General features: G+C 40.8%; 1 protein-coding gene across 1 annotated transcript in view; it reads right to left on the reverse strand.

The window, feature by feature from the left end:
• The window catches only part of LOC103274593 (dynein heavy chain 9, axonemal-like), a 134,054-nt gene that overhangs the window by 54,234 nt on the left and 65,746 nt on the right, over window positions 1-14,074 (reverse strand). The window contains exons 10-13 of the mRNA XM_008072030.2: window positions 12,949-13,089; window positions 11,329-11,499; window positions 9,438-9,560; window positions 1,416-1,609 (exon numbers count right to left, since the gene is read on the reverse strand). Of these exons, the coding sequence (XP_008070221.1) occupies window positions 1,416-1,609; window positions 9,438-9,560; window positions 11,329-11,499; window positions 12,949-13,089 (629 nt within the window). The remainder of the gene's footprint in view (window positions 1-1,415; window positions 1,610-9,437; window positions 9,561-11,328; window positions 11,500-12,948; window positions 13,090-14,074) is intronic.

Raw genomic sequence — 14,074 nt, forward strand, 5'->3', positions numbered from 1 at the left:
ATTTATTTATTTTTGAGTTGGAGTCTCACTCTGTCACCCAGGCTGGAGTGCAGTGGCACACTCATGGCGACCCCAGCGTTGACCTGCTGGGCTCCAGCGATCCTTCTGCCTCAGCCTTCCAAAGAGCTGGTGCTACCACGCCTGGCTAATTTTTTAGTTATTGTAGAGATGAGGTCTCGCCAAGTTGCCCAGGCTGGTCTTGAACCCACGGGCTCAAGCAATCACTCACCTCCACCTCCCAAAGTGCTGGGATTACAGGCTAAGCCACCAAGCCTGGCCTCTTCTTTATTTTAAAAATAATTTTATTAAGGTATGATTGATATGCCATAAGATTTACCCATTTAAAGTTACTATTAAATGATTCTTAATAAATTTAACAAGTTGTACAGTCTTTGCCATAACATTGTTTTAGAACATTTTCATCATACCAATAAGCTTTCTCATGCCTATTTAGTTAATTCCTATCCTCCAACCCCAGAAAACCATTAGTCTGCTTCCTGACTCTATAGATTGCGTGGACTGACTTGTAGTCATTCTCTTGCCAACATCCTCACCTCCCTTGCCACACTCTTCTTTCAAAACACCAACCTGAAATGACACGGGCTCTGCATCAACTTGATGCTGACTCTACATCTGGGTATCTGAAGAAAATAATCTAATGGTAAAGATTAGTGCCACTACAAATGCAGCATTCTTTTTTTTTTTAAACTTTAGAAATGGGATCTCACTATGTTGCCCACACTGGTCTAAAATTCCTGGGCTCAAGTGATCCTCTCACCTCAGCCTCCTGAGTAGCTGGAATTACAGGTGCATGTCACTGCACCCAGCTGAAATGCAGGTGGGATCTCAATGCTACCTGGAATTCTTTGAGTTTCCTAGAACAGCCTTCTCTCCCATTTACCACAGATCCTAATTAAAATCTTCTCTGTTCTCCTCAAATATCTAACAGCTCCACCACCTTCCCTTCCACACAAACTCAACTGATGATCTTGCTTCCTACTTCAGAGAAATTAGAAGCAGTCGGACAAAATCTTTCTCAACTTTCTGCCAGCCATTTACCACTTTAATTGTAACCACACCCACCTCTCCCTTGTTCACAGGGAAAAAAATGTTCTTCCTGCTAAGGATAATTTCTCCATTTTTTCTCTGAATTCCATCATCTCCCAAAGCATCAGATGTGATCAGTACCCTTTCCAGTGCTGATAATGATTAGCATCTCTTTCCAAAATGTCCAATATTGAGAAAATACATGGCATACACAGAGCAATAGGCCTCATGGGACTTGGGATGTTGGTATAAAGGCATCCATTACCACATACACATGGCCTTGGAATTCAGTCTTGCTTGTCTGGCCACCCTGAGATTGCCCTTGCCCCATGCCTATCCTGGTCTTCCCGCCAATCTCTGCTCCCTACCGCATGGCATAGGTCATCCGGTCAGGCCGCAGAGCTCTCATCATACAGAGGCGTTGCAGGGCTGTCTTGTTCTTCCACTCCTGTGGGAACTTCTCCTTCTCAGGACATTCTGACTCCACAAATTTTTTCCAACTCTTGGAAGATCCCTCTATGTCCCGATCCAGATTACAGAATTCTTCCATTGATGAAAGTGCCTGGGAAAAATGTCAGAGAATCTCTGTTCTGAAATGTAGTTTCTCTGTAAAGCTGTCATCTGCATTGTGTTGACAATTGAGGGGCAAGATGGTATTGTACTCATTGTACTCACACACATAATTCTGTCTCATTGATACTCTTATCTGGAAATTTGAACCTTTCCCTGGGAAAAATCAGGGAGAAGGAGGGATTCTGATCAGTTCATCCTCAGCAAACTGCCCCAATAATAGGCAGGGATTAGCAAATACAGTATTTGGGATATTATTAGTAGCAGAGACTGAGTCACACCTGCCTGCAGGATATTACATGGAAAAGAAGGATAAGAAGAGGCATCATAATTATTCTGCTCATGGAGGTGGACACCTAAAATCATTGACTTCTCCCTTTTATCCCCAAACTTACTCTGCCACCAATCCCTGTCAATTCATCTCTCAGAATGTCTCTAGAATCATTCATTGACTTTGTGTTAATGTCAACTCTTGACATTTCCATGGGTTCTCTATTTTTAGAAGGATTAAGTCCAAATGCATAACTCAGGAAACAAATCTCTTCATTTGGTGCCTCCCTTCAATCTGTCTAGCAAACCAGGTATCCTATTCTGTCCTGATCTGTCTGAGAGTATCTGCCTCCAACCTTGGAAATGGGCCTGACTCATTTCCAACAAAATTCCTTCTTCATACTACTTCTACCATATGTAAAATCCTGTTCTCTTCTCCAACAAATTCTACTTCTTCCTTTTCTTGTGTCGGTCATGATTATTTGTTAAGGTTCTCAAGATGTTAAAGTCCAGTTTAAAAAGTCTGCAACCTCTCTTGGGCACATCCTCCCTAACCTAGAGCACTCAGACTTCCTACCTATCCTTTTGTAGACAACTTAGAGCTACTCACGGAGTTGACATATTTAATAAAGGGCGTGACTTAATTTTTAAATATTTGATCACTGATTACTTCTAAACCTTATTCCTTCCACTTTCTCTTCTGCCCCACATCTGGTGCTAGAGAATTGTAAGCCCCTGTCCATGCACAGAAACCTTCATCCCGGCCTCATCTAACCACCATATAACTCCAAGGCAGTCTCCTTTCCTGACTCTCTCAAGACATTTCAGACTCCTTGGGAACTGCCCTGCTTTCTTTAGAAAGCCTCATTATCTGAGTAATAAACTCTTTTCTCACTCCCTTGGTATGTGTGTCACATCATCACTCTTTATATTGGAACCACATTTTGGGTGTAGGGGGTTTCATCTTATTTCTTTAGACTGCCCACATCAACATCACTTACTTAGACAATTAATCCCCTGCAGTCCTGCCATCATGACTCAACTCTGCCTGTATGTATGGGATTGCCAATGAGATTAAAAGCTAGACTGTATGTCTAAAACCACAGTGCCACAGATTTTAAGAAATTCAATACATTCTTGTTATTGGAATTCATTCATTTACTCATTTGTTCTTTCGACTTTTTTTTTTGAGATAGTTTCTCACTCTGTCACCCATGCTGGAGTGCAGTGATGTGATACTGGCTCACCACAGCCTCGACCATCTGGGCTCAGGTGATCCTTTCACCTCAGCCTCCCAAGTAACTGGGACTATAGGCATGTATCACCACGCTTGTCTCATTTTCTGATTTTTTTTTTAATTTTTAATACAGATAAGATCTCACTATGTTGCCCAGGCAGGTGTTGAATTCCTGGGCTCAGGCAATCCTCCTGCCTCGGCCTTCCAAAGTGCTGGGATTACAGGCGTAAGTCACCACACCTGGCCCTTTTGACATTTATGGAATGCTTACTACATGCCAGGTACTTGGGAATACAAGAATGACCAACAACAACACCGCCAAGTCTTCAAGGAGCTTGCAGTCTACTAAGAGAAGAAGAAGAAGCAGATCTTGCTAAGTATGTAGAATTCTGTTGGGCAGAGATAGAGGTAGAGTGAAGGGAGGGGTATTTTACTGGAAGCATCAAAAAGAGCCAAAGCTGGGAGGAGGGAGAGCATAGGGCTTGAGAGGAAGCAGCGTGACCATTGTAGATGAGTCTTACTGGTGACGAGGGAAGGCTACAGCAGGAAAAGGACACAGACACTTGATCTGGGTTTGCCTAGGCTCCTCTCCCACGGGGATACACACATGTTCTGCTTTTATATGTCCTTTCACAGGGGTTCTGTGGCTTTCCAATTTCACCTGACCACTTAGTGAAGGGAACACATCTTCATTCATGTTGATGAGTGGTGTGGGGTGGTGTGGAGAAGGCTGGAGGTGGCACTGGGAGACAGAAGTTCTGGCCCCAGAACCACCACTTATAAGTGAAGGGACTTGGACCCCCTTTTAAAACCTTTGTGAGCTTTGTTTTTTTTTTCCTTTGGAAAATGAGGCCAAGGAATCTTGGTCTGCCATATCTCATACTCTAATGTAGACACAAGTGCTTTGTAGCCTGTAAAGCCCTCCATTGTCCTTCCTTGGGGGCTCCTATAGCTATTGAATCACAATTGCTGGTTTACTTGTCTGTTACTCCCACAAGATTGTGAGTTCCCTGCGGGCAAGAACTTTCACGGTGTATTTGTATGCCTCAGGCCTAGCAGGCTGCCCAGCACTTAGGAAGTGCTCGATTAATAAGGTTTGACATCTGCCTGGCCAGCAGGAGGGCTCTTGACAGGCTGAGAAAGCTACAGTTGCTGTAATTATTTCTCTCTAAGCGTAGGAGCTAACTTTCATCTTCTTCCAGGCAACCACTCACCCACTCTTCCCAGCTTGCATCATTATTAACCCTTCTGAAGTCCTGTGACCCCCTCTGGCGTCTCCACAAAAATGAGCAAATTACACTGTGATCAGAGCTCCCAGCTGCCAGGACTGGGTCTGAAACACACTTTCTTGGAGCTCAGGATTGAACACAATTGCAACATTTAATCTTCCAAATGAGGAAAAGGGATTTCTAGCCTTCTAATAAGCTAAATGGAAGTGACTAATTAACCTAATTACTTTAGACTGTGTGGCAAAATACAACTGAGCTAAATTGGCAAACAGAGTGGTAGTGAGGGGCCTTTCAAAGGCTAACAAAGGCGTTCATCACCAATGAGATTTTCTAATGAAGAACAGAACATGCCCATTACCTTAAATTTGGGCATGTGATGGAACTTTAAAAATCCTTACAAACGATAGTAATAAAAGCAGTATTTTATCACAAAGATTATGTTCATTACCTGCTTATTAGTTCTTCTGGGGAAACAAGGCAATCAATCTTCCTCATTAGATAGAATACTTTAAAAAATTTTTTAAAAATCATGTTCTATTCAATTATACTTAGTTTCTTTGGGCTAAAATCCAACTGAACACTTAAAAGAGCATTCATCAAAGGCTTCGACAATGTGTACTACATAATGCATTGTGTTTCACCTGCTCACATCCTGTGCTGTGTTTGAGTTTGATGGGTCTGGACTTTGCTGCTCCATGTAATAAATTCATATAGAGAGATAAAACTTCACTTGTTGGCAAAAGTCTTTGAACAGTCAGATGAGCTTAGCCCACAAAACAAAACAAAAAAGCAAAGCGAAGCAAAGCAAAGAACCAAACAATCCATTTTGTGAAAAGAGGAATGAAACTAAAGTGCAAGTAGCTTTTGAGTTGAGCTATGTAAAATGAAAGCATTAAAGAGTGCTTGTGAGCCATTTATTCTTTATGACCCTTGTTATAGAGGGCTTTGTGGGGGCAATACAGAGAATGGCAGCTGGACTTGGTCCCACCTGGGAACCCACAGTTACTGAAAGTTATTCTTTCTTTGGACAAATTCTATCAGCCTCAGCCCATATCAACCACAGCATGTAGATACTTTATAGATGGGTAATTAATGCTCATAACTGTTATGGGGTGAATTGTGTCCCTTAAAAAGATATACTGAAAAACTAACCTCTTGGACTTGTGAATGTGACCTTATTTGAAAACAGGGCCTTTGTAGATATAATCAAGTTAAGATGACATTACTAGGGTGGGTCCTACTCCAATATGACCTGCACCCTTATAAAAAGAGAAGAAACATAGAGACACACAGAGAGAAGATGTGTGTGTGGCTATGTGGCTATGTGTCTTCACTGACTATGTGAAGATGGTGACAGAGAGTGGGATTTTGGTGCCACAAGTCAAAGAACACCAGGGGCTACCAGAAGCTGAAAGGAGGGAGGGCAACATCTTCCTTCAGAGGCTCTGGAAGGAGCAAGGCCCTGTCAATGCATTAATTTCAGACTTCCCAGCCTCCACAACCATAAGAGAACACATTTCTGTTGTTTTAAGTGACTAGGCTTGTAGTGTTTTGTTATAGCAGCTCTAGGAAACAAAAACAATGACCATAATCATAATCAGCTTCCATTTATTGAACATTTACTCTGTGTCTTTCATATCCCTGTGAGAAAAGGTATGATGACGACTATTTTGCAGATAATGAGAGAGAGGCTCAGAGGAATAGGACAACGTTCCAGAGACCACATACACAAACATGAGCTTGAATTCAGGAATGTCTAACTCCAGAGCCTGTATTAGTTAGTTCATCTCCATTATTGCTCTAGTTCTGCAAATGGGTTCATTCAGAACTGCTTTCGGAAGCTTATTTTCCATAAGGGCATCAGACCATGAATCATTATTCTCAAGTTCTGGGCCATACTGTCCTACAAGGTAGCTGCTGACCATGACTGACTATTGAGTACTTGAAATGTGACCAGACTGAGAGCAGTGACTCACGTCTGTAATCTTAGAATTTTGGGAGGCCGAGGTAGGAGACTTTTTTTTTTGAGTTGGAGTCTCACTCTGTTGCCCAGACTGGAGTGCAGTGGCATGCTCATAGCCACCACATCCTTGACCTGCTGGGCTTAGGTGATCCTTCCATCTCAGCCTTCAAAGTAGCTGGAACTGCAGGTGTGCACTATCACGCCTGGCTAATTTTTTGTTTTTGTTTTTGATTTATCGTAGAGACAAGTTCTCGCCAAGCTGCCAGTCTGGTCTGGGCTCAGGCAATCCTCTCATCTCGATTTCCCTAAGTGCTGGGATTACAGGCTTGAGCCACCGTGCCCAGCCAGGAGAATTACTTGAGTCCAGGAGTTCGAGACCAGCCTAGGCAACATAGTGAAACCTTGTCTTTACAAAAAAAAAGAAACAACAAAAATTAGCCAGGCATGGTGGTGTGTACCTGTAGTTCCAGTGACTTGGGAAGCTGAGGCAGAAGGATCACCTGAACTCAGGAGACTGAGGCTGCGGAGAGCTGTGAGTATGCCACTGTACTCCAGCCTAGGTGACATAGTGAGACTCTAACTCGAAAAACGAAAAACAAAACAAAAGTCAAAAGAAATGTGGCCACTGGGACTAAGACTGAATTTTTAATTGTACTTAATTTTAATTGTTTTAAAATTCAAGTGTAAGAACTGGAACATGTTTTAGTACTTGGGAAACTTCTAAAGATGTTTAGAACAACTTGAGTACATGAATAGACTGTTTTAACTCTAAATTTAAAAAAAATATAAATATAAATATTCTTGATGAAAATTTAACATCTGAATTGAGACAAACTATTAGTGTAAAAACTACACATCTGTTTTCAGACTTAGTATAAACATATAAAATATTGAATGCATATTAAATAATAACATTTTGACTATATTGGGTTAAAAATCTTATTTGGTTTCATCCATTTCTTTTTACAGTTTTCAATGTGGTTACTAGAACAATAAAAATTAAACATGTGGCATGCATTATATTTCTTTGGACAGTGTTACTCTAGAGTATCTATTCATTTGTATTTTATATAACCTAGGAAAGTGGATGGTATGTCACATTTCTGCATTTACTATAATCATTCCTAGGTATTTTGTAACTTTGTGATTTTGATTATTGTTATGAATGGAGTCTCCCTTTTTTTTTTCCCCCAATGTATTATTTCCCTTTTCACTCAGTAGATTGAACTTAGAACGACACATGAAGTTAAATAAAAATCAAATTACATCTTTGTTATTTAGAGTAAGGATCTGAGAACTACAGCTTGCAAGCCAAATTTGGCCCACCACCTGTTTTTATAAATAAAGATTTATTGGAACTTGGCCATGTCCATTCATTTACATACTGTATGACTTTGCCAGAATTGAGTAGTTGCTACAGAGTCTCACCTGCGAAGTCTGAATATTTACTATGTAGCCCTTTACAGAAAATGTTTGACAACCCCTGATTTAGATACAGTCCTAAAGTTGATTAAAACAATGCAGATTGTGAAAAAGAAGACAGAATACTATTTTGAGCAATGGTAGCATTAGTGGAGTCAGCCTAGAATTTCCTCAGATGACTACTTTGTAGGGGACAACATGCATATACATGATTAAGTTCTAGGTTTTTATTATACAGCAAATCTACTTGAATGGATCTCAAGGGAATTATGCTGCCTGAACAAACCAATCCAAGAAGGTTATATATTGCATGGTTCCACTGAGAAAATATCCTTGAGATGACAAAAATTAGTGGTTGGCAGGTATTAGGAACTGGGGGAGGGAGGAGATTGTTGTAGTTATAAAAGGCCAACATGAAGGGTCTTTGTAATGATGGAACTTTCTGTATCTTGACTATGATGGTAATTACACAAATCTACACATGTGACAAAACTATACACACATAGAAGGGCATGCAAAGCTCATGAAATCAGAATAAGATTAGTGTATCATATCACTGTCAATTTCCTGGATGTGTTATTGTACTCTAGTATCGCAAGATGTTATCATTCCAGGAAACTGGGTGCAAAGGATATCTCTGTATTATTTCTTAAAATTACTTGTGGATCTATAATTACCACAAGATTTTTAAAAATCAGTAAAATAAATGAAGAAAGCCAATCATATTACTTTAGACTCATGTTTCTTTGTGCTATTAAACATCTACAAAATGCAACAAACATGAAAGATCATAAACACAATTTATCCTATGCAGATGCTGTTTCCCACACAGTACTGGCACCTGCCACAAGTACTTGCCCACGTGGAGTATGGGTCTGAACTCTCTGGTAATTACACAATTGGAGTTGGAGATTCCCTCAGCCAACATTTCTGGTCAGGCATCATGTGAGATCCTGTGAATGCAGGCATGGTTCCTGCTGAAAGGACCTTATTTAAAAAATATTTTTAACATTCATGGAATCCCAATTAAACAAAGCTGAACAGTAGAACATGGAATGAAAGTAGGCTTTGCCATCAGACAGACCAACAGTTGTGTCAATTTGCTACTTGTAAGCTGTGTGGCCTCAGTTAGTTTCCTCATATGTTAAATGGGAACAAATAATATCCAATGCTTAGGCAGACATAAGAATGAAATGAGGTAATGTATTTCCAAGCCATTCAATAAATGGGAGCTACTATCCACGGCTGAGCATCCCAGGCCAAAATGCATTCCTTGTTTTGAATAAGAGTTGGGATTCACAGGAAGATGACTGAACAGAGCCCTGGCATCTGTTTCATGGTAATGCTGTGGCAGCCTTTCTACATCAAATCCAGGGACTCACTGAGAAGCTGGTGTTTCAGCCCTGAGCCCCAGCAGGGGAAAGGCAACTCAGCTGACTCAGAGGAGCTCACAGGAACTTCCTGTTCCCCCATAACCTGAGGGCAGAACCCTCACACAGCAGCATGCACCTGCTTCTCAGCAGGCCCAGGAAGGATGAGCTTGCTCTGAGGGTGCAGGAAAAGGGGGGAAATGCACTGATGTTTAACATGGCTCTGTGCTTGAACTCTAAGAGAGCCCCACCGACTTCATGAGCACAAGTGTCTGGGGAAAACTCTGAGAGATGAGAACTTGACTTTTTTTCTAGTGACCAGTACTGACCTTGATGCCTCCCCAGGCCTGGTGGGAGAGGAACTCCACTGGGCTGGCGGTGCCTGTCTGCACTGGAGATCGAAGCAGGAAATCCAATTCTGCTGCATTGACTTCCTGGTTCATGAGGAGAATCTGTAAGGTGGAGAAACTGTGTTTTTTTTACCTTGTGGTAGCCACAGGGTCCTGGAGATCTTAGGAGTTGTCACTCAGTGTAATTACTGCTGCCTCTAATACTAGTGTTTGCCCATCAACTTTGGTTGTTTAATGAGGGTAGAGTAGAAGAAAGTGTATATTACAATTACATGCTACTTCTATGTCCATCTGTTTCCACTCCAGGTATCAGGGTGAACTTAAATGTACACAACAAATAACCATATCTTGGTTAACAAGCATTTATTATGTGTCAATCATAAATGCCATGGAGTAGATTCCTGCAATCTGATTGAGCAGATGACACATACAGATGACACGATCTGAGGAGAGTGTCAAAGTAATGTATGAATATATGCAAGCTAGAAATGCAGATAGGAATCAATGACACTAAAGATGTTCCAGGATAGGGAAATGACCAACAAGGGAGGGGTAGATTAATATGACTAAATTTTTGTAAACAGTTTTTGAATTGGGTCTTGGAGAAGTGAAGGGATGGGAATTTTACTTAGAGTTAATGATTCACACCGAGAGGTGGGATTCAAGTTTTTTTTTTCTTTTTGCAAAGGTGAAGCTTAAAGAAGGACAAAATCATAGATTTCACAGCAAATTGGATGGACTTGGAAACAATCATTCTTAGCGATCTATCACAGAAACAAAGAACCAAATTCCACATGTTCTCACTCATAAGTGGGACCTGAGCACTAATCACAATTGCATAAGGGAGGGATCAACAGTTGTGGGACACTGCCAGGGGAGGGAGGAAGTAGGGGGCACATAACATTACTAAGGGTACCTGATCCTAAACCAGGGGAAGGGAGGACCAGTTGGAGGCTCAAACTTTGCCTGCACATACATTACTTACGTACTTAATCCTGACTTGACCCCACATCTTTATAATGAAATAAGGTGAAAACAAAACAAAACAAAAACAAAGGCCACGCTGTCACTTGGGTGAGAGGAATGAGGCAAAAATAGCACCCACCCATGAACTTAGGCTTTGAAAGGTGCAAACAGAGTCAGTCCACAAGTGATGATAGAATATCTAACTTATAGAATTGGAAAGGGCCTTCAAGATAATCTGTTCTCAATTTGCATATTGAAAAAGATTCCAATTTTAACTGATTACAGGGGTATGCACAAAAAAGTACATTTTCATGGCTCTCTGATGTTAAGAATATCTGGAAGATAGGAGTTTCTTTTGAAAGATGCAGCAGCATTGAAAGTCCCTGCTTCTCAAGCCCTTAAGAATGAAAGTTGTTAAAAACTTTGTAAGGCCAAGGCTGCTAACGCTATAGAAAGACACGTGTAATTTCTCATTCTAGAAGAAGACTGGGTCAGTACATTTGCAATCGAAAGGTAAATAAACATGATGGATATGCTACCCACGATCTTATGGCATCTCAAAGAGCATCTAGTAATTGGTATGACCATCTAGTTTCATCTTCAGTGCCTGTTTTGATCGGTGGCAGTGGCTATGGGAGGGCTATGTTGGAAGGACCTTAGATCACCCAGGATCAACAGCAACAACAAAAAAGTGCAATGATGGATTAAGGACACCTGCCACGAGTGTGAAATGGTGGAGGCAGCATGCATGTGTCATATTGGACCTTCTTGTCTGACGCCTCTACCTAGATATAGTCTGGACATACTGTGGGAAGTGATGGTGAAGGAGGGAAGTTTATTAATACCTGCTGGTTGGGCACTGAAAATGGCCTCTTTTCTGGTAATTCCTTCAATCTACTTTTACCTGAAAGGTGAGTTGGGCAAGGTAGGTCAGCTTGTCACACTCAAAGAGCCCGCGAGTGGTATACTGGTATACAGAGAAGGTTATGCTGTCTATTAGATTGGTCACTCGCTCCTTAAGGCTCTTGTCGGCAGCAGCTCTCTCTACAGCCTTCTGGAAGACGATACTGAAGGCCTGGGGACAGAAAGTAGAACATTGGTAATTTATACAGTTATTTTTTTGTATGTACTAGAAGTCTTACCTGTGAAGAGTATTATAATTTTCCAGCCCATAGAGGTGTTTTTCAGCATATACTGCCAATAAGGGACACCAGTAACAGGAAAACATGCTATTGGCTCTTTTCTTAACTTGCTAATGTAAATTATTACATTGCTATGGGGTTTATAGAGAAGAGCCTACATCTTTGATTAGCAAAAAATAAATGTTCAGTGGCCAAAATAATTAAATTAAATCTAGTAAGTTTTTGTCGGATAACTACCTGAATAAAAACCAGACACAGCCAATTATAACCAGCTGGGATTAGTGATGTTATCCAGTAGATTACAAAATTCTTGAGGGGTACAAGCAATGCTCTGTACAATTTTGTTATCTAAAACTGACCCTTGTGTATACTAGGCACTGAGAACGTGTTTAAATAATGATTTTTTCCTTTCGGTAATGATGAAACTCTCAGGAGTTCTTTGTTTTTCTTCCTATTAGCTCTATAGTCATTTGATGAGTCTTTGCAAGTTTTCTCATCACTATCCCTACATCTTGACCTCCACATGGTGGTTTAGCTGAAAACTTCACAGAACTGAAATATATGGTGTGTGTGTGTGTGTGTGTGTGTGTGTGTGTGTGTGTGTGTGTGTGATCTCTGTGTATCTATATGCTTATGTTCTGTCTCTCTCTCTCCCTTCCCCCCATCTCGTTTTGTGTGTGTTTGTGTGTGTCCTTTTTGTTGGGTCAAACCAAAGAAATTGTTCAGAAATTCCCCACCACCTCCTAATGTCTCTTCAATTGTGTCTTTTGGTGAATTCCCTAAAGAAGAAAGATAAACTTTCAGAGATGCACTTAAAATTTATAAGTCTTTATTTTTTCATGAGTAAGATAAGTTTAGTCAGCACTTACAATTTGCTAACATCTTTGTTTTTAGGAATGTTTCAACAACTTTAAAGCAGGAGCTTTGGGGATATTAGGGTAATAAGAAAAGCAATTTAAAGTTGGCCTATTATTATTGTTTGCCTTGGTCTTTAATCAATACAAATGACACACTCACATTAGATTGTCTCTATTATATTTTAAGCTCTTTGGGGACGGGATCGCTTCTCATATTTCTTTGATATTCTCTTCCATGCGTTCAGTAAGCATAGCATCCACGATATGGCATGTACATAGTGAATGAATGAGGTCAAGACTTGCTGTGGCATTCCCTTCTGATCCTGCCTGTTACCCATGAGTCTTGTAAGACCCAATTAAAGAGATGATGGTGGTGGGTCTGAAGGTAATGTAGCTGCTTTCTTGATTTTGATCTTACAGGTCTGCCAGAGCTAATAAAGCACATAGATATACTCTCATGGAGAGTTCCAGTGGCAAGTACACTACTTTATTATGATCATGTGAAGAACTCCAGGTGTAAGTCACCTTGAGAGAAAACTGGTACATTGGATGGATCTTGCTGAGGTCGTTCATGATGAAGTAGAGCAGAGAGGCTCGGGCAGCTGCTGGACGATAGTGCTCTCGGGCCTCGTTGATTTTCACTTCAGTCACCTTGGCCTCCTGGACCTGTTGGGAAAATAAATAGCAATCTACTGTCCAAACCAACCAGAGCTTCTTGAGAGTCAACTTGTCTTTTCTGTGTCAGTAGACATATTTCTGTGTGGGCAGGAATGAACTGGGATGGGTATAGTGGGTAGAGGTTGAAAAACTATGTGATATTCCTTAATAGAGCTTGAGTATGAAAGGAGATGGTACACTTCTAGTCCTTCACAAGGGTGAAGATATTAGCTCTTCTAATTGGGAAGTATGGACCATGCAAGTCTCCTCGCTCTGTCTCTAATGAGAAAGAAGACTTCATGGAAATGCAAAAAATATGTATGACTTGAAATGACCTAGGATGCCAAGCAGTGGAAATCCAGAGAAAGAAGAATAAACAATTACAAACTGCAGGAAGAAGCGTCACCAAAGGGAACAGTTAGAAGACCCCTTCCAAAACAAAAACAAAAACAAAAAAGCCCCAGAAGGATTAGCAGCCCAAGAACTGGAGGTGATCAAACAACCTAAAACTCACCATTAACTAAGTATGTTTAAGTGCGGAAGAGCCAGGCTCAGTGATTCAGTCTGTATTCCTAGCACTTGGAGAGGCCAAGGCGAGTGGATTGCCTGAGACCATGGGTTCGAGACCAACTTGGGCAACTTGGTGAGACCTTGTCTCTACAATAAATTTTTAAAAATTAGCCGGGTGTGGTAGCACATGCCTGTAGTTCTGGCTACTTGGAAGGCTGAGGCAGAAGGATTGCCTGAGTCCAGCAGGGTGACGCTAGATGGCTGTGAGTGTGCAATGGCACTCCAGCCTAGGCAAAAGAGTGACATTACAACTCAAAAGAAAAAAAACTCCAGCCTAGGCAAAAGAGTGAGATTCCAACTCAAAAAAAAAAGAGCAGTAGATATAAAACAAAGCATAAATAAGAACATTATTTTAAAAAGGAACATCTGAAAAAGAACTAACTGGGACATCTAAAAATAAGAATATAGTCATTTAAATGAAAAA

Source organism: Carlito syrichta, unplaced genomic scaffold (assembly GCF_000164805.1).
Source record: "Carlito syrichta isolate Samal-C Ts95f unplaced genomic scaffold, Tarsius_syrichta-2.0.1 Scaffold314819, whole genome shotgun sequence".
In the NCBI taxonomy this organism is placed as follows: Eukaryota; Metazoa; Chordata; class Mammalia; order Primates; family Tarsiidae; genus Carlito; species Carlito syrichta.